Here is a 21114-nt window from a genome sequence, read left to right as displayed (position 1 = left end):
CAGCTGATGGTGAAGTTCTGATTGAGGTTCAGACCCAACTCATCTACTGTCAACACCTATAGAGAGAGAGGGAGAGGGGGAGAGAGAGGGAGAGAGAGAGAGGGAGGGAGAGGGAGCATTATTAAGTCTGACACTGATGTATTGCGGTTTCTCCTGATGATGATAGTGGTTAAGATCTGTGACCTGATTGGACTTGTAGGTGAACGCAGCTTCTTGTGAGTTCACGGTGACGCTGATCGGCTGCGTCTTCACACCGTAAAACGAAACCGTCTCCACCGTGAGGTACGTGGCCTCCACATGACTGCGCATCACCTCCGAGGTCAGCGTGTTCTGGAGAACGTGGAGATGGAGGTTTGTGAGTCCATGTAACAGACATCTAACTGTATGACAGTAAGCCTGCTGTGTGACTGTTGGTGAAGGACAGGAAGGATCAGCAGGTGGGTGTGTGGTGGGGCATTTGGATTTTACTTCTAAGTTTGTATTTTCTCTTTCCCTGTCTGATGAGCTGCGTGTGTGTGTGTGTGTGTGTGTGTGTGTATAAAGTTAGTTTATGTCATTTTTTTGTTGCTGATGCCTGTGAGATGTAAGAACACCCATTGAAGCCCTAAGCAGCGTGCTCCCGGACCTGTGACACGTCACACACACGTACCTGTTTCAGGGTGAACACGATGAAGGCGTACTCGTGCGTCTCGTAGGTGTCTGGGGATTCTCCATCATCCCAGAAGAGATCTCCATCAGCCTGACCGTCCTCACTCACACACACAATCAAACGCAGGGGCTGACCACTGCTCACCCACAGGGTAGTGTTGGGTCTCTGACACACACACACACACACACACACACACACACACACACACACACACACGTCTCACTTGGTCACTCTTTCCCTCGAACAGAACAGAATGTACAAAAACATACACTGAGTACCTGTGTGGGAATGATGGCTCCTTCTCTGAGATAAAGGTTGATTTTGTCTAGAGGAGCGGGAAGCTTTATCTCTTCTCCTTTACTGACCAACGAGTTACCCTGGATCACACACACACACACACACACAGAGCTTTATAAATAAAAACATTCTGATTAATGGATGAAAAAGATACAGACAGGACATGATGCACTCACGGTGTAGAAATCATACCAGGTCCCCTCAGGCATGTAACCAACCACAAAATCCACCCCAGGCTCCAGAACTGGTGTCACCAACAAACTCTTCCCCAACATGAACTGCTTATCCAGCGCATACGTCTTCTCGTCTGAAGGGAACCTGAAACAGAACACACACCTTCATCAGGAATCACTACAGAGCTCACGCAATAAAGAATCGTTACTGCTTACACACATACAGAGGAGAATCACTCACAGCCTTCACAAGGAGTGCGAGAGTGAGGGGGGAGAGAGTGAGAGGGGAGACTGAGGGGAAAGAGAGTGAGGGGGGAGAGAGAGAGTGAGAGGGGAGAGAGAGTGTGAGAGAGAGAGGGGAAAGAGAGTGAGAGGGGAGAGAGTGTGAGAGGGTAGGCGAGAGAGAGGGAAAAGAGAGTGAGAGGCGTAGGAGAGTGATAGGCGAGAGTGAGAGGGGAGAGAGAGCGTGAGAGGGGAGAGAGCGTGAGAGGGGAGAGAGAGAGTGAGAAGGGAGAGAGAGAGTGAGGGGGGAGAGAGCGTGAAGGGGGAGAGAAGAGAGGAGGAGAGGGAGAGAGAGAGATGAGAGAGTGAGAGGGGAGAAGCGAGAGAGGGGAGAGAGGAGAAGGAGAGGGGAGAGGACGGACAAGAGAGAGGGGGGAGATGAGGGGAAGAGAGTGAGGGGAGAGAGAGAAAGAGAGGAGACGAGGGAGAGAGGAGAGTGAGAGAGAGAGTGAGGAGAGCGAGAGAGAGGGAGAGAGAGATAGCGAAGAGAGTGAGAGGGGAGAGAGAAGAGTGTCGAGAGAGTGAGGGGTGAGAGAGAGAGAGTGCGAGTGAGAGGAGAGTGAGAGGGGAGAGAGAGAGTGAGAGAGAGAGAGTGAGAGGGGAGAGAGAGACTGAGAGGGGAGAGAGAGAGTGAGAGGGTTGAGAGAGTGAGAGAGAGAGGAAGGGAGAGCGTGAGCGGGAGGAGGGGAGGAGAGAGAGAGTGCTGAGAGAGATGCGTGTGAGAGAGAGAGATGAGAGGGCAGAAGAGAGTTGAGGGAGAGAGTTGTGAGAGAGTGAGGGGGGAGAGGAGGAGGGAGAGAGAGAGTGTGAGAGGGGAGAGAGGGGAAAGAGAGGGGAGAGAGGGGAAAGAGAGGGGGGAGAGAGAGAGTGAGGGGGGAGAGAGAGAGTGATGGGGGACAGAGAGTGAGAGAGAGAGTGAGGGGTAGAGAGAGAGTGAGAGAGAGTGAGGAGAGAGAGTGTGAGGGGGGAGAGAGTGTGAGAGGGGAGACTGAGAGGGGAGAGAGAGAGTGAGGGGTGAGAGAGAGTGAGGGGGAGACAGAGGGGAGAGAGAGTGAGAGGGGAGACTGAGAGGGGAGAGAGAGTGAGGGGGGGAGAGAGAGAGTGAGGGGGGAGAGAGAGAGAGTGAGAGGGGAGAGAGAGAGGGGAGAGAGGGGAAAGAGAGAGTGAGGGGGGAGAGAGAGAGTGAGGGGGGAGAGAGGAGAGAGAGAGAGAGGGAGAGGGGAGAGGGGAGAGAGAGGAGAGAGAGAGAGTGAGAGAGGTGAGAGAGAGGGGAGAGAGGGGAGAGGGGAGAGGGGGAGAGGGAGAGAGAGTGGGAGAGGGGAGAGAGAGTGTGAGAGAGAGTGGGAGAGGGGAGAGAGAGTGTGAGAGAGAGTGAGAGGGGAGAGAGAGAGTGAGAGGGGAGAGAGAGAGTGAGAGGGGAGACTGAGAGGGGAGACTGAGAGGGGAGAGAGAGTGAGAGGGGAGAGAGAGAGTGAGAGGGTTGAGAGAGTGAGAGGGGAGACTGAGAGGGGAGGATGTGAGAGATGAGAGGTGAGAGGGTTGAGAGAGAGTGAGAGTGAGAGTGGAGGGGGGTGAGAGGGGAGAGTGAGAGTGAGCGCGTGTGTCGTGAGAGCAACACAAAGACGAGTCAGAGAGAGCGCTGCTGCGGCGGGAGAGGAGCGGAGAGGGTGGGTGCGGGCGTCGCGCCTGCGAGTGAGAGGGGAGACGACGCTGTGCCGCGCGCGCGCGTGGGGCACTTGTGAGGCAGGAGTTTACCTATAACAGGAGACACTTAGCTCATGGTGTGAAATAAAACTTTTTTTTTGAACAGAATGACTTACTCAAAGAACAGAGGTCGGGCGACGGTGTGTCCATGGGCGTGTGCGTAGTGAAAGAGTGTATAAAGGAAAGGAAAGAGGGAATAACGGAGCAGGAGAGCTTCCTTCATCGCTGTCCGAGCAGCTGGACTGAACCAGGTGGGATCCTGAGGCTGAAAAACACATACAAAACACACAATAGTGTGTGGTGTAGCAGTGTGTGGTGTAGTGTAATGTAGCAGTGTGTGGTGTAGCAGTGTGTGGTGTAGTGTAGTGTAGCAGTGTGTGGTGTAGCAGTGTGTGGTGTAGCAGTGTGTGGTGTAGCGTAGTGTAGCAGTGTGTGGTGTAGCGTAGTGTAGCAGTGTGTGGTGTAGCGTAGTGTAGCAGTGTGTGGTGTAGCAGTGTGTAGTGTAGCAGTGTGTGGTGTAGCAGTGTGTGGTGTAGCAGTGTGTGGTGTAGCAGTGTGTGGTGTAGTGTAGTGTAGCAGTGTGTGGTGTAGCGTAGTGTAGCAGTGTGTGGTGTAGCAGTGTGTGGTGTAGCAGTGTGTGGTGTAGCGTAGTGTATCAGTGTGTGGTGTAGCGTAGTGTAGCAGTGTGTGGTGTAGCGTAGTGTAGCAGTGTGTGGTGTAGCGTAGTGTAGCAGTGTGTGGTGTAGCGTAGTGTAGCAGTGTGTTGTGTAGTGTAGTGTGTAGAGGTGTGTGTTTGTGTAGTTTAGTGTGTAGCAGTGTGTGAGTGTGTAGTTTAGTGTGTAGCAGTGTGTGAGTGTGTAGTTTAGTGTGTAGCAGTGTGTGAGTGTGTAGTTTAGTGTGTAGCAGTGTGTGAGTGTGTAGTTTAGTGTGTAGCAGTGTGTGAGTGTGTAGTTTAGTGTGTAGCAGTGTGTGAGTGTGTAGTTTAGTGTGTAGAGGTGTGTGAGTGTGTAGTTTAGTGTGTAGCAGTGTGTGAGTGTGTAGTTTAGTGTGTAGCAGTGTGTGTTTGTGTAGTTTAGTGTGTAGCAGTGTGTGAGTGTGTAGTTTAGTGTGTAGAGGTGTGTGAGTGTGTAGTTTAGTGTGTAGCAGTGTGTGTTTGTGTAGTTTAGTGTGTAGCAGTGTGTGAGTGTGTAGTTTAGTGTGTAGCAGTGTGTGAGTGTGTAGTTTAGTGTGTAGCAGTGTGTGAGTGTGTAGTTTAGTGTGTAGCAGTGTGTGAGTGTGTAGTTTAGTGTGTAGAGGTGTGTGAGTGTGTAGTTTAGTGTGTAGCAGTGTGTGAGTGTGTAGTTTAGTGTGTAGCAGTGTGTGAGTGTGTAGTTTAGTGTGTAGCAGTGTGTGTGAGTGTGTAGTTTAGTGTGTAGCAGTGTGTGAGTGTGTAGTTTAGTGTGTAGCAGTGTGTGAGTGTGTAGTTTAGTGTGTAGCAGTGTGTGTGAGTGTGTAGTTTAGTGTGTAGCAGTGTGTGAGTGTGTAGTTTAGTGTGTAGCAGTGTGTGAGTGTGTAGTTTAGTGTGTAGCAGTGTGTGAGTGTGTAGTTTAGTGTGTAGCAGTGTGTGTTTGTGTAGTTTAGTGTGTAGCAGTGTGTGAGTGTGTAGTTTAGTGTGTAGCAGTGTGTGGTGTAGCAGTGTGTGGTGTAGCAGTGTGTGGTGTAGCAGTGTGTGGTGTAGCAGTGTGTGGTGTAGTGTAGTGTAGCGGTGTGTGGTGTAGTGTAGTGTAGTGTAGCAGTGTGTGGTGTAGCAGTGTGTGGTGTAGCAGTGTGTGGTGTAGCAGTGTGTGGTGTAGTATAGTGTAGCAGTGTGTGGTGTAGCAGTGTGTGGTGTAGCAGTGTGTGGTGTAGCAGTGTGTGGTGTAGTATAGTGTAGCAGTGTGTGGTGTAGCATAGTGTAGCAGTGTGTGGCGTAGCAGTGTGTGTGTAGTGTGGGTAGCAGTGTGTGGTGTAGTGTAGTGTAGCAGCGTGTGTGTAGCAGTGTGTGGTGTAGGTAGTGTAGCAGGGTGTGTGGTGTGTAGTGTAGCTGTGTGTGGTGTAGTGTAGTGTAGCAGTGTGTGGTGTAGCAGTGTGTGGTGTAGCAGTGTGTGGTGTAGGTGTAGCAGTGTGTGGTGTAGCAGTGTGTGGTGTAGCGTAGTGTAGCAGTGTGTGGTGTAGTGTAGTGTAGTGTAGCAGTGTGTGGTGTAGTGTAGTGTAGTGTAGCAGTGTGTGGTGTAGTGTAGTGTAGCGGTGTGTGGTGTAGTGTAGTGTAGTGTAGCAGTGTGTGGTGTAGCAGTGTGTGGTGTAGCAGTGTGTGGTGTAGTATAGTGTAGCAGTGTGTGGTGTAGCAGTGTGTGGTGTAGCAGTGTGTGGTGTAGCAGTGTGTGGTGTAGCAGTGTGTGGTGTAGTATAGTGTAGCAGTGTGTGGTGTAGCAGTGTGTGGTGTAGCATAGTGTAGCAGTGTGTGGCGTAGCGGTGTGTGGCGTAGCGGGGTGTGGCGTAGCGGTGTGTGGCGTAGCGGTGTGTGGCATAGCGGTGTGTGGCATAGCGGTGTGTGGCATAGTGGTACGTGGCATAGCGGTACGTGGTGTAGCGGTGTGTGGTGTAGCAGTGTGTGGTGTAGCAGGGAGTGGTGTAGCAGGGTGTGGTGTAGCAGTACAGCACCACATTACACACCAGTGAATCCTTGGTGTTATGGTTTCTGGTGAAAGGATAGAAAGCTCCGAGCTGAGTCCAGCGGTGTGTGGTGTAGTGTGGTGTAGCAGTACGTGGTGTAGCAGGGCGTGGTGTAGTGTGGTGTAGCAGTACGTGGTGTAGCAGTGTGTGGTGTAGCAGTGTGTGGTGTAGCAGTACAGCACCACATTACACACCAGTGAATCCTTGGTGTTATGGTTTCTGGTGAAAGGATAGAAAGCTCCGAGCTGAGTCCAGCGGTGTGTGGTGTAGTGTGGTGTAGCAGGGTGTGGTGTAGCAGGGCGTGGTGTAGTGTGGTGTAGCAGGGTGTGGTGTAGCAGTGTGTGGTGTAGTGTGGTGTAGCAGGGTGTGGTGTAGCAGTACAGCACCACATTACACACCAGTGAATCCTTGGTGTTATGGTTTCTGGTGAAAGGATAGAAAGCTCCGAGCTGAGTCCAGCGGTGTATGGTGTAGTGTGGTGTAGCAGGGTGTGGTGTAGCAGGGCGTGGTGTAGTGTGGTGTAGCAGGGTGTGGTGTAGCAGTGTGTGGTGTAGCAGTGTGTGGTGTAGCAGTGTGTGGTGTAGTGTGGTGTAGCAGGGTGTGGTGTAGCAGGGTGTGGTGTAGTGTGGTGTAGCAGTACAGCACCACATTACACACCAGTGAATCCTTGGTGTTATGGTTTCTGGTGAAAGGATAGAAAGCTCCGAGCTGAGTCCAGCGGTGTGTGGTGTAGTGTGGTGTAGCAGGGTGTGGTGTAGCAGGGCGTGGTGTAGTGTGGTGTAGCAGGGTGTGGTGTAGCAGGGTGTGGTGTAGCAGTACGTGGTGTAGCAGTACGTGGTGTAGCAGTACGTGGTGTAGCAGGGTGTGGTGTAGTGTGGTGTAGCAGGGTGTGGTGTAGCAGTACAGCACCACATTACACACCAGTGAATCCTTGGTGTTATGGTTTCTGGTGAAAGGATAGAAAGCTCCGAGCTGAGTCCAGCGGTGTGTGGTGTAGTGTGGTGTAGCAGGGTGTGTGTAGCAGGGTGGGTGTAGCGGGGTGTGGTGTAGCGGGGTGTGGTGTAGCAGTAGCAGTACAGCACCACATTACACACCAGTGAATCCTTGGTGTTATGGTTTCTGGTGAAAGGATAGAAAGCTCCGAGCTGAGTCCAGCGGTGTGTGGTGTAGTGTGGTGTAGCAGTGTGTGGTGTAGCAGGGTGTGGTGTAGCGGGGTGTGGTGTAGCAGTACAGCACCACATTACACACCAGTGAATCCTTGGTGTTATGGTTTCTGGTGAAAGGATAGAAAGCTCCGAGCTGAGTCCAGCGGTGTGTGGTGTAGTGTGGTGTAGCAGGGTGTGGTGTAGCAGGGCGTGGTGTAGTGTGGTGTAGCGGTGTGTGGTGTAGTGTAGTGTAGCAGTGTGTGGTGTAGTGTAGTGTAGCAGTGTGTGGTGTAGTGTAGTGTAGCAGTGTGTGGTGTAGTGTAGTGTAGTGTAGCAGTGTGTGGTGTAGCAGTGTGTGGTGTAGCAGTGTGTGGTGTAGTATAGTGTAGCAGTGTGTGGTGTAGCAGTGTGTGGTGTAGCAGTGTGTGGTGTAGCAGTGTGTGGTGTAGTGTAGTGTAGCAGTGTGTGGTGTAGCAGTGTGTGGTGTAGCAGTGTGTGGTGTAGCGGTGTGTGGTGTAGTGTAGTGTAGCGGTGTGTGGTGTAGTGTAGTGTAGTGTAGCAGTGTGTGGTGTAGCAGTGTGTGGTGTAGCAGTGTGTGGTGTAGCAGTGTGTGGTGTAGTATAGTGTAGCAGTGTGTGGTGTAGCAGTGTGTGGTGTAGCAGTGTGTGGTGTAGCAGTGTGTGGTGTAGCAGTGTGTGGTGTAGCAGTGTGTGGTGTAGTATAGTGTAGCAGTGTGTGGTGTAGCATAGTGTAGCAGTGTGTGGCGTAGCAGTGTGTGGTGTAGTGTGGTGTAGCAGTGTGTGGTGTAGTGTAGTGTAGCAGCGTGTTGTGTAGCAGTGTGTGGTGTAGTGTGGTGTAGCAGTGTGTGGTGTAGTGTAGTGTAGCGGTGTGTGGTGTAGTGTAGTGTAGCAGTGTGTGGTGTAGCAGTGTGTGGTGTAGCAGTGTGTGGTGTAGTATAGTGTAGCAGTGTGTGGTGTAGCAGTGTGTGGTGTAGCGTAGTGTAGCAGTGTGTGGTGTAGTGTAGTGTAGTGTAGCAGTGTGTGGTGTAGTGTAGTGTAGTGTAGCAGTGTGTGGTGTAGTGTAGTGTAGCGGTGTGTGGTGTAGTGTAGTGTAGTGTAGCAGTGTGTGGTGTAGCAGTGTGTGGTGTAGCAGTGTGTGGTGTAGCAGTGTGTGGTGTAGCAGTGTGTGGTGTAGCAGTGTGTGGTGTAGCAGTGTGTGGTGTAGTATAGTGTAGCAGTGTGTGGTGTAGCAGTGTGTGGTGTAGCATAGTGTAGCAGTGTGTGGCGTAGCGGTGTGTGGCGTAGCGGGGTGTGGCGTAGCGGTGTGTGGCGTAGCGGTGTGTGGCATAGCGGTGTGTGGCATAGCGGTGTGTGGCATAGCGGTGTGTGGCATAGTGGTACGTGGCATAGCGGTACGTGGTGTAGCGGTGTGTGGTGTAGCAGTGTGTGGTGTAGCAGGGAGTGGTGTAGCAGGGTGTGGTGTAGCAGTACAGCACCACATTACACACCAGTGAATCCTTGGTGTTATGGTTTCTGGTGAAAGGATAGAAAGCTCCGAGCTGAGTCCAGCGGTGTGTGGTGTAGTGTGGTGTAGCAGTACGTGGTGTAGCAGGGCGTGGTGTAGTGTGGTGTAGCAGTACGTGGTGTAGCAGTGTGTGGTGTAGCAGTGTGTGGTGTAGCAGTACAGCACCACATTACACACCAGTGAATCCTTGGTGTTATGGTTTCTGGTGAAAGGATAGAAAGCTCCGAGCTGAGTCCAGCGGTGTGTGGTGTAGTGTGGTGTAGCAGGGTGTGGTGTAGCAGGGCGTGGTGTAGTGTGGTGTAGCAGGGTGTGGTGTAGCAGGGTGTGGTGTAGCAGGGTGTGGTGTAGCAGGGTGTGGTGTAGCAGGGTGTGGTGTAGCAGGGTGTGGTGTAGCAGTACAGCACCACATTACACACCAGTGAATCCTTGGTGTTATGGTTTCTGGTGAAAGGATAGAAAGCTCCGAGCTGAGTCCAGCGGTGTATGGTGTAGTGTGGTGTAGCAGGGTGTGGTGTAGCAGGGCGTGGTGTAGTGTGGTGTAGCAGGGTGTGGTGTAGCAGTGTGTGGTGTAGCAGTGTGTGGTGTAGCAGTGTGTGGTGTAGTGTGGTGTAGCAGGGTGTGGTGTAGCAGGGTGTGGTGTAGTGTGGTGTAGCAGTGTGTGGTGTAGCAGTACAGCACCACATTACACACCAGTGAATCCTTGGTGTTATGGTTTCTGGTGAAAGGATAGAAAGCTCCGAGCTGAGTCCAGCGGTGTGTGGTGTAGTGTGGTGTAGCAGGGTGTGGTGTAGCAGGGCGTGGTGTAGTGTGGTGTAGCAGGGTGTGGTGTAGCAGGGTGTGGTGTAGCAGTACGTGGTGTAGCAGTACGTGGTGTAGCAGTACGTGGTGTAGCAGGGTGTGGTGTAGTGTGGTGTAGCGGGGTGTGGTGTAGCAGTACAGCACCACATTACACACCAGTGAATCCTTGGTGTTATGGTTTCTGGTGAAAGGATAGAAAGCTCCGAGCTGAGTCCAGCGGTGTGTGGTGTAGTGTGGTGTAGCAGGGTGTGGTGTAGCAGGGTGTGGTGTAGCGGGGTGTGGTGTAGCGGGGTGTGGTGTAGCAGTACAGCACCACATTACACACCAGTGAATCCTTGGTGTTATGGTTTCTGGTGAAAGGATAGAAAGCTCCGAGCTGAGTCCAGCGGTGTGTGGTGTAGTGTGGTGTAGCAGTGTGTGGTGTAGCAGGGTGTGGTGTAGCGGGGTGTGGTGTAGCAGTACAGCACCACATTACACACCAGTGAATCCTTGGTGTTATGGTTTCTGGTGAAAGGATAGAAAGCTCCGAGCTGAGTCCAGCGCACACACAACTCCTCTGTGGTGTTCTGAGAGAAGCCACAGACGTCTGCTCCCACCAGTGGAATGCCCAGAAGGTTAAAGGTCAGCATGCCTGGATACAAGAAACAAGTTTCCATAGTAACAGGGATGAGGAGGAAGGAGTGTCAGCACTCTAACAGTGACTGGTCCTGATGATGCTGCATCACATGTCTTTTACACCAGAACACACACGAGTTTTACAGCACAGCATCAACACTGTGACAGGAAGGTGGTGATGTAACATCTGACCACTGAACCATATACAGTTCCTGCAGATGTTCCTGACCTGCAGCATGGACTTCATACCTGGAATGGACATGTACAGATCCTTCCACTGGCTCCTGTTATCTCCAAGCCAGTGACCAGAGTACTGTCCCTGACTGGGGAACGTGGAGCGGGAAATCACAAACGGCCGCTTCGCCAGGATCCTCTTCAGTGCACTGACACACACACACACACACACACACACACACACACACACACACACACACACACACACACACACACACACACACACACGCGCACACGCGCACACGGAAAATACGGTTACGTTTCTAAGTTAATAAAGTGTTATTGCAGTCTGTGTCTCTCACAGGACATTAAACATAATAGTGTTAATATACACGTGTATAAACACAAACGTACGTATATAAGCACAAGTCTAAGCGTGTGTGTATAGACACTATTGTGCGCAGACAAGTGCAAGTATAGACGTGAGATTGAGGGTGCAGACGTGAGGGTATAGACGTGAGATTGAGGGTGCAGACGTGAGGGTATAGACGTGAGGGTGCAGACGTGAGGGTATAGACGTGAGGGTGCAGACGTGAGGGTATAGACGTGAGGGTATAGACGTGAGGGTATAGACGTGAGGGTGAGTGTGCAGGTACCTTGCTGTAGCTTTGGCTTCCATTAGCCCATATAAACTGTGCAGGTTGTAGTGTGAGCTGCTTTTCTGTAGTGCAGACACACACACAGTCTTAGCCCTCAGACTGCCACCCAGAACATCTGCATCACATGATTTATCACGTTAATGTCAGCTCGTATTTTACAGTAAACACTGCAGTATTACACACATTCCTTCATACATGGTGTATACGGAGGGTTTTCTAACTCGTTGTCACGACAGCCATCTACAGATCCATCAAAGAAATTTGACGGTTCGTTCATGTCCTAAACAACAAGGAGACAAGAAAAAAGTCAAGAGTGGTGAAAAAAAACAGCACAATCACAATCACAAGCTTCACTCACAATCCACAGGCCATCAAACGGGACTCGGGTGTGAAGTTTCTGCAGGTTGTGGTACCACCACTCGTGTGTGTCCGGGTTGGAAAAGTCTGGGAACGCTGTAAGTCCTGGCCACACCTGAGTGAGACAGTGACAGATCACAACAGTATAAACACTACAGTGACAGATCACTACAGTATAAACACACTACAGTGACAGATCACTACAGTATAAACACACTACAGTGACAGTTCACTACAGTATAAACACACTACAGTGACAGATCACTAGAGTATAAACACACTACAGTGACAGATCACTAGAGTATAAACACACGACAGTGACAGATCACTAGAGTATAAACACACGACAGTGACAGATCACTAGAGTATAAACACACGACAGTGACAGATCACTAGAGTATAAACACACGACAGTGACAGATCACTAGAGTATAAACACACGACAGTGACAGATCACTAGAGTATAAACACTACAGTGACAGATCACTAGAGTATAAACACTACAGTGACAGATCACTAGAGTATAAACACACGACAGTGACAGATCACTAGAGTATAAACACTACAGTGACAGATCACTAGAGTATAAACACACTACAGTGACAGATCACTAGAGTATAAACACACTACAGTGACAGATCACTAGAGTATAAACACACTACAGTGACAGATCACTAGAGTATAAACACACTACAGTGACAGATCACTAGAGTATAAACACACTACAGTGACAGATCACTAGAGTATAAACACTACAGTGACAGATCACTAGAGTATAAACACACTACAGTGACAGATCACTAGAGTATAAACACACTACAGTGACAGATCACTAGAGTATAAACACACTACAGTGACAGATCACTAGAGTATAAACACACTACAGTGACAGATCACTAGAGTATAAACACACTACAGTGACAGATCACTAGAGTATAAACACACTACAGTGACAGATCACTAGAGTATAAACACTAGTGACAGATCACTAGAGTATAAACACACTACAGTGACAGATCACTAGAGTATAAACACACTACAGTGACAGATAACTAGAGTATAAACACACGAAAGTGACAGATCACGATCACTACAGTATAAACACACTACAGTGACAGATCACTACAGTATAAACACACTACAGTGACAGATCACTAGAGTATAAACACACTACAGTGACAGATCACTACAGTATAAACACTACAGTATAAACACACGACAGTGACAGATCACTACAGTATAAACACACGACAGTGACAGATCACTACAGTATAAACACACGACAGTGACAGATCACTACAGTATAAACACACGACAGTGACAGATCACTACAGTATAAACACACTACAGTGACAGATCACGATCACTACAGTATAAACACACTACAGTGACAGATCACTACAGTATAAACACACGACAGTGACAGATCACTACAGTATAAACACACGACAGTGACAGATCACTACAGTATAAACACACGACAGTGACAGATCACTACAGTATAAACACACGACAGTGACAGATCACTACAGTATAAACACACGACAGTGACAGATCACTACAGTATAAACACACGACAGTGACAGATCACTACAGTATAAACACACTACAGTGACAGATCACTACAGTATAAACACACTACAGTGACAGATCACTACAGTATAAACACACTACAGTGACAGATCACTACAGTATAAACACTACAGTATAAACACATGACAGTGACAGATCACTACAGTATAAACACTACAGTATAAACACACGACAGTGACAGATCACTACAGTATAAACACACGACAGTGACCTTTCCAATGAGCGGTTCTCCCTCAGAGCTGTTGATGAAGACGCCTTGCTTAATTCCTTCCTCAAACGGCTCGTAGCTCCCAGGAGGCTGCGTGCTGCTGATCCCTGGATCCTAAAAGTAAAAACAACACACGGACTCAGCAGCACACAGAGAGAGAGGATGGGAAGAAAACCAGGAATCACTAATAAACTAAAGAACGAAAGAAAAAAGAGAGGACAAAAAGAAAACAAATATTTTATATATATAAAGAAAGAAAATAAACCAGAACTGATCACTATTAGACAACTGAAATAAGTTTGAAGCTTCAGTGTTAAACTAAAGGGATTACATTAAACACACACACACACACACACACATATACACACACACAGTTCAGAATAAAGGGAAAGTAATGTGTGTGTTGACCAGGATGATGACGTAGCGCTGGTTGTGAAGGTGAAGATCTTTGACCAGCTCAGGCAGAGTGGAAAAGTTCACAGGGTTGAAGGTGAAGTCCAGAGCACGGTCCATGTAGTCAATATCATTCCACTGTACATCCTGAAACACACACACAATAACACTCTTCTTTCTGCAGAGTTTCAGCTACATTTCTCACACACACACACACACACACACACACACACACACACACACACACACACACACACACATATAATGAGTGTTGATGGACAGTGTACCTGTGGTATCCCATAATTCCTCATTTCTCTCACGACTTCCCAGGTTTTATTACTGGAGTCGTAACCCCAGCGACAGAGATGATAACCCAGTGCCCAGTACACCGGCATCGCTGGCTTTCCTGTTCAACACAAAGCAAAGTCAAGTTGTGTTGCTGATCATTAAAGTAATCGTGTTGGGAAACCGTCACTGACCTACGACCTCCAGGTACTCAGAAACCACAGAGCCGGGATCGGGGCCGAGGAAAACGTAAAAGTCCAGGATTCCCCCGATGGTGCGCCAGGTGAGAGCCGGAGCAGGCTGAAGGACGACGTCTACAGAGATGTGATTACACACAGAGAAAATAAGCATTCAGGTCAGAACAATGCTGAAGGTGAACAGAAAGTGACCTGCTCATTGGGAGAGGTGTGTGTGTGTGTGTGTGTCTGTGTGTGTATGATGTGGTAAAGGAGTCTCCAGTGTGACAGAGGTGTGTGTGTGTGTATGATGTGGTAAAGGAGTCTCCAGTGTGACAGAGGTGTGTGCGTGTGTATGTGTGTGTATGATGTGGTAAAGGAGTCTCCAATGTGACAGAGGTGTGTGTGTGTGTGTGTGTGTGTGTGTGTGTGTGTGCGCGTGATGTGGTAAAGGAGTCTCCAGTGTGACAGAGGTGTGTGTGTATGATGTGGTAAAGGAGTCTCCAGTGTGACAGAGGTGTGTGCGTGTGTGTGTGTATGATGTTGTAAAGGAGTCTCCAATGTGACAGAGGTGTGTGTGTGTGTGTGTGTGTATGTGTGTGTGTACTGAAGTAGTCTCCAGTGTGACAGGTGTGTGTGTGGTAAAGGAGTCTCCAATGTGGCAGAGGTGTGTGTGTGTGTGTGTGTGTGTGTGTGTGTGTGTGTGTGAGAGAGAGAGAGAGAGATGTACTGAAGGAGTCTCCAGTGTGACAGGTGTGTGTGTGTGGTAAAGGAGTCTCGAATGTGGCAGAGGTGTGTGTGGTGTGTGTGTATGTGGTAAAGGAGTCTCCAATGTGGCAGAGGTGTGTGTGTGTGTGTGTGTGTGTGTGTGTGAGAGAGAGAGAGAGAGATGTACTGAAGGAGTCTCCAGTGTGACAGGTGTGTGTGTGTGGTAAAGGAGTCTCGAATGTGGCAGAGGTGTGTGTGTGTGCATGCGACAGAGAGATGTTCTGAAGGAGTCTCCAGTGTGAGTTCTTTGGACCAGTCAGAGGTAAAGCTGAAGTTCTCCCCATCTTCAGGACAGAGGAGTTTGTGTGTTATGTTTCTTTTCTTGTCTGGAACATGAACATTATGGAGGTTATGTGAGGAGAGCGCATGATCACATCACACACAGCAGCTCCTCTGAACAGAAACACATATAATACAGACACATGACAGAGCTGTTGGGTAATAAAAAGACGTTTTAAGGAAGCAGTGAGCTGTTAGGTAACGCTGTAGGACATTGGTTCAGTTCCCTTCCTCTTTCTGTCCAGAGCTTTTATTGTTACAGCTGTGTAAAAGTCCACAGTCGTGTAACGTTCATGTGGGGTGTGTTTCAGTTTAACACACACTCTTTAACAGTGTTTATTAAAGATTACAAGGTTAAGAGATACACAGTAAAGGTGGAGGTGGACGGAGCCCTAAACAGGAGACATGACCATATAACTGAAGCTTTATCAGTCTGACTGATGTGTTTATTCTCTAATCAGCAATAAAGTGGAGAACAGACCTAAAGGTCCAATAGTGCACTTCTCCTTTAGTAGGTTTCCATTACATATACATTACACCCTGTCTAACACACACACTAGACAATAATATAAATGTGTGTGTGTGTGTGTGTGTGTTTGTGTGTGCGTGCGTGTGTGTGTTTGAGAGAGAGAGAGAGAGAGAGAGAGAGAGAGAGACAGAGAGATCATAATATGAGTCTGTGTCTTGTACTAAGTTTAGGTGTGTGTGTGTGTGTGTGTGTGTGTGTGTGTGCGCGTCACCCATAGCATTGCTGTTTAGCAGGAAAGACCCATGTGCCAGTCCACCAGTTTCCATCAGAAGATAAAATGGATGAGCGCCATAAAGGTTGATGGACTCCTACAGGAGCAGGAAACACAATATCACATGTGTACCAGCTACACCACCAGCTACACCACCAGCTACACCACCTCCTTATAAATGATCTAATATACGTGTTGCTAGTGTGTGTCCGTGTGTTGTTTATTAAAGAATGAGTAAAACTGATAATCACTTCTGGAGCTGCATCCCGAGCCCACATGGTAAACGTGTTCCACTGCACATCATGCAGGAGATGGGATCGATGCTCACCGAGTCCATAAACAAAATTAGACGCCAAAGACGTGGACATCTGCAGGAACTGATCCGCATAGAAGAGTGGAGCTACAGTAGTGTTCACGCTTTAACACAAAACACACAACACGTGTAGAGTGCAGTAGAGTGCAGTACAGCACAGGATCATACAGCTAAGTGTTGTGTAGTATAGTGTTGTGTGGTGTTTAGTGTAGTGTAGTGTAGTATAGTGTTGTGTAGTGTAGTATAGTGTTGTGTAGTATAGTGTTGTGTAGTGTAGTATGGTGTTGTGTAGTATAGTGTTGTGTAGTGTTGTGTGGTGTTTAGTGTAGTGTTGTGTAGTGTAGTGTAGTGTTGTGTAGTATAGTGTTGTGTAGTGTTTAGTGTAGTGTTGTGTAGTATAGTGTAGTGTAGTATAGTGTAGTGTAGTAGTGTTGTGTAGTATAGTGTTGTGTAGTACAGTGTAGTGTAGTACAGTGTTGTATAGTGTAGTATAGTGTTGTGTAGTGTTGTGTAGTATAGTGCAGCACTAGGTAATAGTGTAAAGTAAAATGTAGTGTAGTATATTAGTGTAGTGTTGTATTGTGTAGTGTAGTGTTGTGTAGTGTCGTATATTAGTGTAGAATAGTATTGTGTAGTGTAGTATATTAGTGTAGTATTTTAGTGTTGTGTAGTATATTAGTGTAGAATAGTATTGTGTAGTGTAGTATAGTATATTAGTGTAGAATAGTATTGTGTAGTGTAGTATTGTGTAGTGTAGTATTGTGTAGTGTAGTATTGTGTAGTATTGTGTAGTATAATATTTACTGTAATACAGACAAACTGCTACATTCCTCAACAGCTTCCTGATAAACTGACGCTATTTTGTTAATTTAGGTCTTGAACTCATCCCCCTAACCCTATTCCATATTGTTAACATGTGTGTTCCATCTCTCCCTCCCTACCTCCCTCCCTCCCTCCCTCCCTCCCTCCCTCCCCCCACACGGACTTACAGCACAGCTCCATTCTGCTTTCTCTTAACAATAATCCCGAATGGCTGTTTGGAGAACTCCACTGTGTACAAGGGACTGGGAGCTGATTTTTCCACCACAGGCACGTCTATAGGAACCTGGAACCTCTGCTGTGCTGGATCTGTAATCTGATGGACAGACAGTTTATTTTACAGTGTGATAAGGATGTGTAACCCAGGGAGGAGGTGATCAGGACATCACACTTACACACTACAAATCATTGCTTTCATTACCAAAGCGAACAAAGACAAAGCTCTCACTTTCACACGCAGTCTGCTGTTGGTCTCGTACAGCACGTCCAGCTTCAGCTCCTCGACGTCTTTGGGATAATAGGTCTTTTGAGTACGAAGCAGTTTCCCGCTCAATCCCGTCTCAGTGTCATTAATAGCCACTAGTGTATACGACGGGAAATCTGGTGGATAATAACACCAGGGGATGTCGGGTTTCTCTTTGACTACACGTGTAAAGCAGCAGTTTCTAGCGTGACACATATCCTCAGTCACCACCATGCCTCGCTCTGGATAACAGTCAAACCTCCAGGATTCTGGAATACTGGCGCAGGATTCCGGTTGTGTTACATTTTCCTGCCCCAAACCATTCTTGGGCTGAGCTGCAGGAGCCGGAGGGCGGTGGGGTCCTACGGAAGCGGTACTACGCAGCCATAGCACATTTCCTAGTAACCAGATGCAGAGGACTACAAGGATAAAGCCTCCGACAATAAATAGGGCAGCAGTGATGGAGCAGTGAGGCTTCCGGGCCAGCAGGGGGCGCTCTGCATCCTCCACCTTCAGCTCGCTGTCTTGCAAATCATCAGCAGACTGCAGTAAAGGCACACCAGAGAAGTGCACGTCCTCCGGGGTCAGTCTCTTATACGACACCATGGTGTGGTGCTGAGGCTGAGAACAAAGGATTAAAAACCAGAACAAAGTTTACACAACATTAAAGACACAAAACACTCTGATGACTTTTATTCAAACTCGGTGTGTTTTCCTACAAAACCCCAAGTGTTCTGTTCCCTGCATTACATCATAGTGTTCCCATGTCACCTTAAAGGTCACACACACACACACACACACGTCTCACTGTACCATACACATCAGCTACAGATGTGTTACAAGTCACACACACACACCCTCCCTCTCACACCCTCTCACTCACACACACACACACACACACACACACACACACACCCTCTCACTCACTCACACACACACACACACACACACACACACACAGTAATGATCTAAACATTGTGGTTAACAAGCTTGATCATTTACATGACGGACAGAAACACGAATGTCCACAAAAGTTCAACCTGTATTAAAGAACCGACACTTTAGATTCATTACATAAACATCAGCACATCAGATATTACACTCCATTTTAATGCATTTATTAATAAATCTAAGGAGCTATACACAGAAACTAATGGGTTAAAACGAGCACATTTAAAGAGCTGCTTTTATTGTAAACACCTTGTTGAAAGTCTTCAGAGAATCATAAATGCAAAATGTTAAAGAATCAGCTAGAATGTTATGAGACTTGAGACATGCGAGTCGACTCCAAAGGTTCGCCTACAAGATACGACTCAAGGAATCGACTCGTTCGTGACATTACAGCCGGCTGTTTAAAGAATCTTTAAAGATAATCTCTCCCCTTTTGGACCTAATTATAGATACAAGTTTCCTGCATTATAAGACTGTAATTAAGATTTTTTAACATTTAAGACGCTGGAGTCAATTTTAAAATTAACACACGATTCTGTTCGGCTTCGGCTCCTGTTCGGCTCCCTACGAATCCGATTCATCTTAGCAAGGCAGCTAGTTAATGTTAAAATAACAATAAACGTGAACTCTACAATTTAGTTCTAATGTAAACATAAAACTAACGTTAATACTAACATTAATACTAACATTAATACTAACATTAATACTAACATTAATACTAACATTAATACTAACGTTAATACTAACATTCACGCGTGCAGGACGTTTGTATATTTATTCCTTAACCACAGATCAATAATCCTGTTATTTCTACATATTATTACTTCATATGCATTAAATTAATGTAGAAATAACATCTGGTACCTGGTGTTTGTAGATAAAGTGTTGACACGTCGCGTGCAGGAGAGATGAAGCGTTTATAAGTGTTTATAAGCCCCGAGTTTAGCCTCTAATGCACTGATCCTCTTAACAGCGATGTGTTCAAACCCGCACGTCCCTGCGCACATTGAGGCCTGATACACCAGCGAGACGTGTTAAAGGTGATTTAAGGCGTGTAATGAGGGGACTTTGTGTTTTATTTAGTTTGTACACGTTTTATTTAATTTCTACACGTTTTATTTAGATGTAAACATGACTACAAAGTAGTTTGCAGTTGTGTTTCTGCACTTGATGTAGTTTTGTTTACTGTTTGTTTGTAAAAGCTATATAATTCCTCAGATATAAGGTCACTTTGTAAAATTACTTTAAAACTATGATACAGGACAAAATCTGCTGTTCAGCTGCTGTATATCTTTATGGACAATACTAGAATGTGCGCGAGACACAGACATCTGCATTGAGTGAACACACCTACTGTAATGTCGCGGTTTTATACATAACTGCTCTTGCGCCATCTGCTGGCTCGGATCGCTAATAATAATAATAATAATAATAATAATAATAATAATAATAATAATAATAATAATAATAGAAAGAAAAAGCAAAAAATTAAAAATCTTTTTAATCCTTATTTTTTTAATCCTTTATAACTAACCCGAGACCATGTAATGACCCAGTGTGTCCAGCAGATGGCCCTTGCATCATTCAGTACCAGCTCCACGGTTTTAATGTACAAACACACAAGTTAACGCATCAGTGTTAAAGTGCAGTTTATCAGAACACCTCACTGTCTTCACCAATCAGAGCAGAAACACATCTGTATAAGAGCTCAGGTTTAGAGGCATCTTTACATTCTTTACCTTTAATACACCTGCTAGATTCCTGTGAATTGAGCTCAACAGAAAGTTGTTATGAAGTGAGACTGAGGCTGATCGCAGGTGATCACACACATCTCCTAGTTCTGATCTGATTATTATAAATCACATGTGAACGCTAATAAGTTGTCTGAGCTTTACAACACACCTACAGGGGATTTGACCTTGAACTGTGTGATACAATAAAAACTGGTATTGATACGTCCTTTAAACTATTACACACACACACACACACACACACACACACACACACACACACACACACACACACACACACACACACACACACACACACACACACACACACACACTCACTCTTATGTTTCTAGTCATTCTTAATTTATAGTTCAATTAAATGTCCATCTTTCTGGAGTCTCCTTAAGAAAAGATTAACTTCACAGTTGATCTGAAAGCCAATAATAAAGAATATAAATGAGCTCGTCTTTTCTTGTCCCCATCACTGACAGCGAGAATGATTTATTCAATACGTTCAGGATATGTGGAGCATCTTTCTCCAAGTTAAAGGAACAGCTAATGAACTGTCATCTTTTTATACCCAGCACACAAGATGAAAAAGCTGCAGGGAAAAAGAAACACAAACTTTGCTGCTGAGTTGCACAAAGAGGTTATTAAAGGACACAACACACAGAGGCGTATTATTTCTGTCTGATCGTTTCACTTCTCACAACATTTCACCACACCTACTAACGCAAGGCAGGCATTTTAATCAGAGATGTTCAGGATCGATAGCCATCAAAACACAGATGCTGTGTTATTTTTATCAGCTAATGAGTGCATTGAATGAGCCGTGATTGCGTCTGAGAGTATACACTGCTCCTGTGTTTAACACTCTCCAGAGTCTAGCGCTTCTATAAGCGTCTGGCTGTGTGAGAGACCAAGTATCTGTACATGACGTCACATCATCTGATGATCAGAGGAGAATTTTAAAGTGTTTCTGTTTTGGAATCGAGACTCAAGACGTTATTCATGCTGATGGAAGCCGACGTTGTCTTATGATGATGTACAGGTTAAAGCTATTGTTAGATATTTGACTCTGAAAAGAATTTCAGGTTTATTGCGATTGTCTGTATTGAGGTGATTTCTAAAATCTCTGAGGTTTAGGATGAAAAGTTGCTGGATGTCATGACTATAACTAGACGACTACTCATTCATTCATCTCCTACCGCTTATCCGAACTTCTCGGGTCACGGGGAGCCTGTGCCTATCTCAGGCGTCATCGGGCATCGAGGCAGGATACACCCTGGACGGAGTGCCAACCCATCACAGGGCACACACACACTCTC

The 21114-nt window shown here is 46.9% G+C and overlaps 1 protein-coding gene across 1 annotated transcript in view; it reads right to left on the bottom strand.

Moving 5' to 3' along the window:
* gaa2 (alpha glucosidase 2) overlaps window positions 1–19172 on the bottom strand; it is a 19974-nt gene extending 802 nt beyond the window's left edge. The window contains exons 1-20 of the mRNA XM_047802770.1: window positions 18921–19172; window positions 17091–17726; window positions 16813–16958; window positions 15762–15927; window positions 15511–15607; window positions 13742–13861; window positions 13550–13668; window positions 13278–13409; window positions 12873–12983; window positions 11070–11183; window positions 10907–10991; window positions 10709–10826; window positions 10128–10261; window positions 9743–9894; window positions 3222–3370; window positions 1123–1264; window positions 928–1026; window positions 650–814; window positions 184–330; window positions 1–56 (exon numbers count right to left, since the gene is read on the bottom strand). The exon at window positions 1–56 is cut by the window's left edge and continues 802 nt beyond it. Coding sequence (XP_047658726.1) covers window positions 1–56; window positions 184–330; window positions 650–814; window positions 928–1026; window positions 1123–1264; window positions 3222–3370; window positions 9743–9894; window positions 10128–10261; window positions 10709–10826; window positions 10907–10991; window positions 11070–11183; window positions 12873–12983; window positions 13278–13409; window positions 13550–13668; window positions 13742–13861; window positions 15511–15607; window positions 15762–15927; window positions 16813–16958; window positions 17091–17711 — 2873 coding nt within the window. The 5' untranslated portion in view covers window positions 17712–17726; window positions 18921–19172. The remainder of the gene's footprint in view (window positions 57–183; window positions 331–649; window positions 815–927; window positions 1027–1122; window positions 1265–3221; window positions 3371–9742; window positions 9895–10127; window positions 10262–10708; window positions 10827–10906; window positions 10992–11069; window positions 11184–12872; window positions 12984–13277; window positions 13410–13549; window positions 13669–13741; window positions 13862–15510; window positions 15608–15761; window positions 15928–16812; window positions 16959–17090; window positions 17727–18920) is intronic.
* Between the last annotated feature and the right edge of the window lie 1942 nt (window positions 19173–21114).

The sequence above is a fragment of the Tachysurus fulvidraco genome, chromosome 18 (genome assembly GCF_022655615.1).
Source record: "Tachysurus fulvidraco isolate hzauxx_2018 chromosome 18, HZAU_PFXX_2.0, whole genome shotgun sequence".
Lineage (NCBI taxonomy): Eukaryota > Metazoa > Chordata > Actinopteri > Siluriformes > Bagridae > Tachysurus > Tachysurus fulvidraco.
This window is presented reverse-complemented; position numbering and strand designations above follow the sequence as displayed.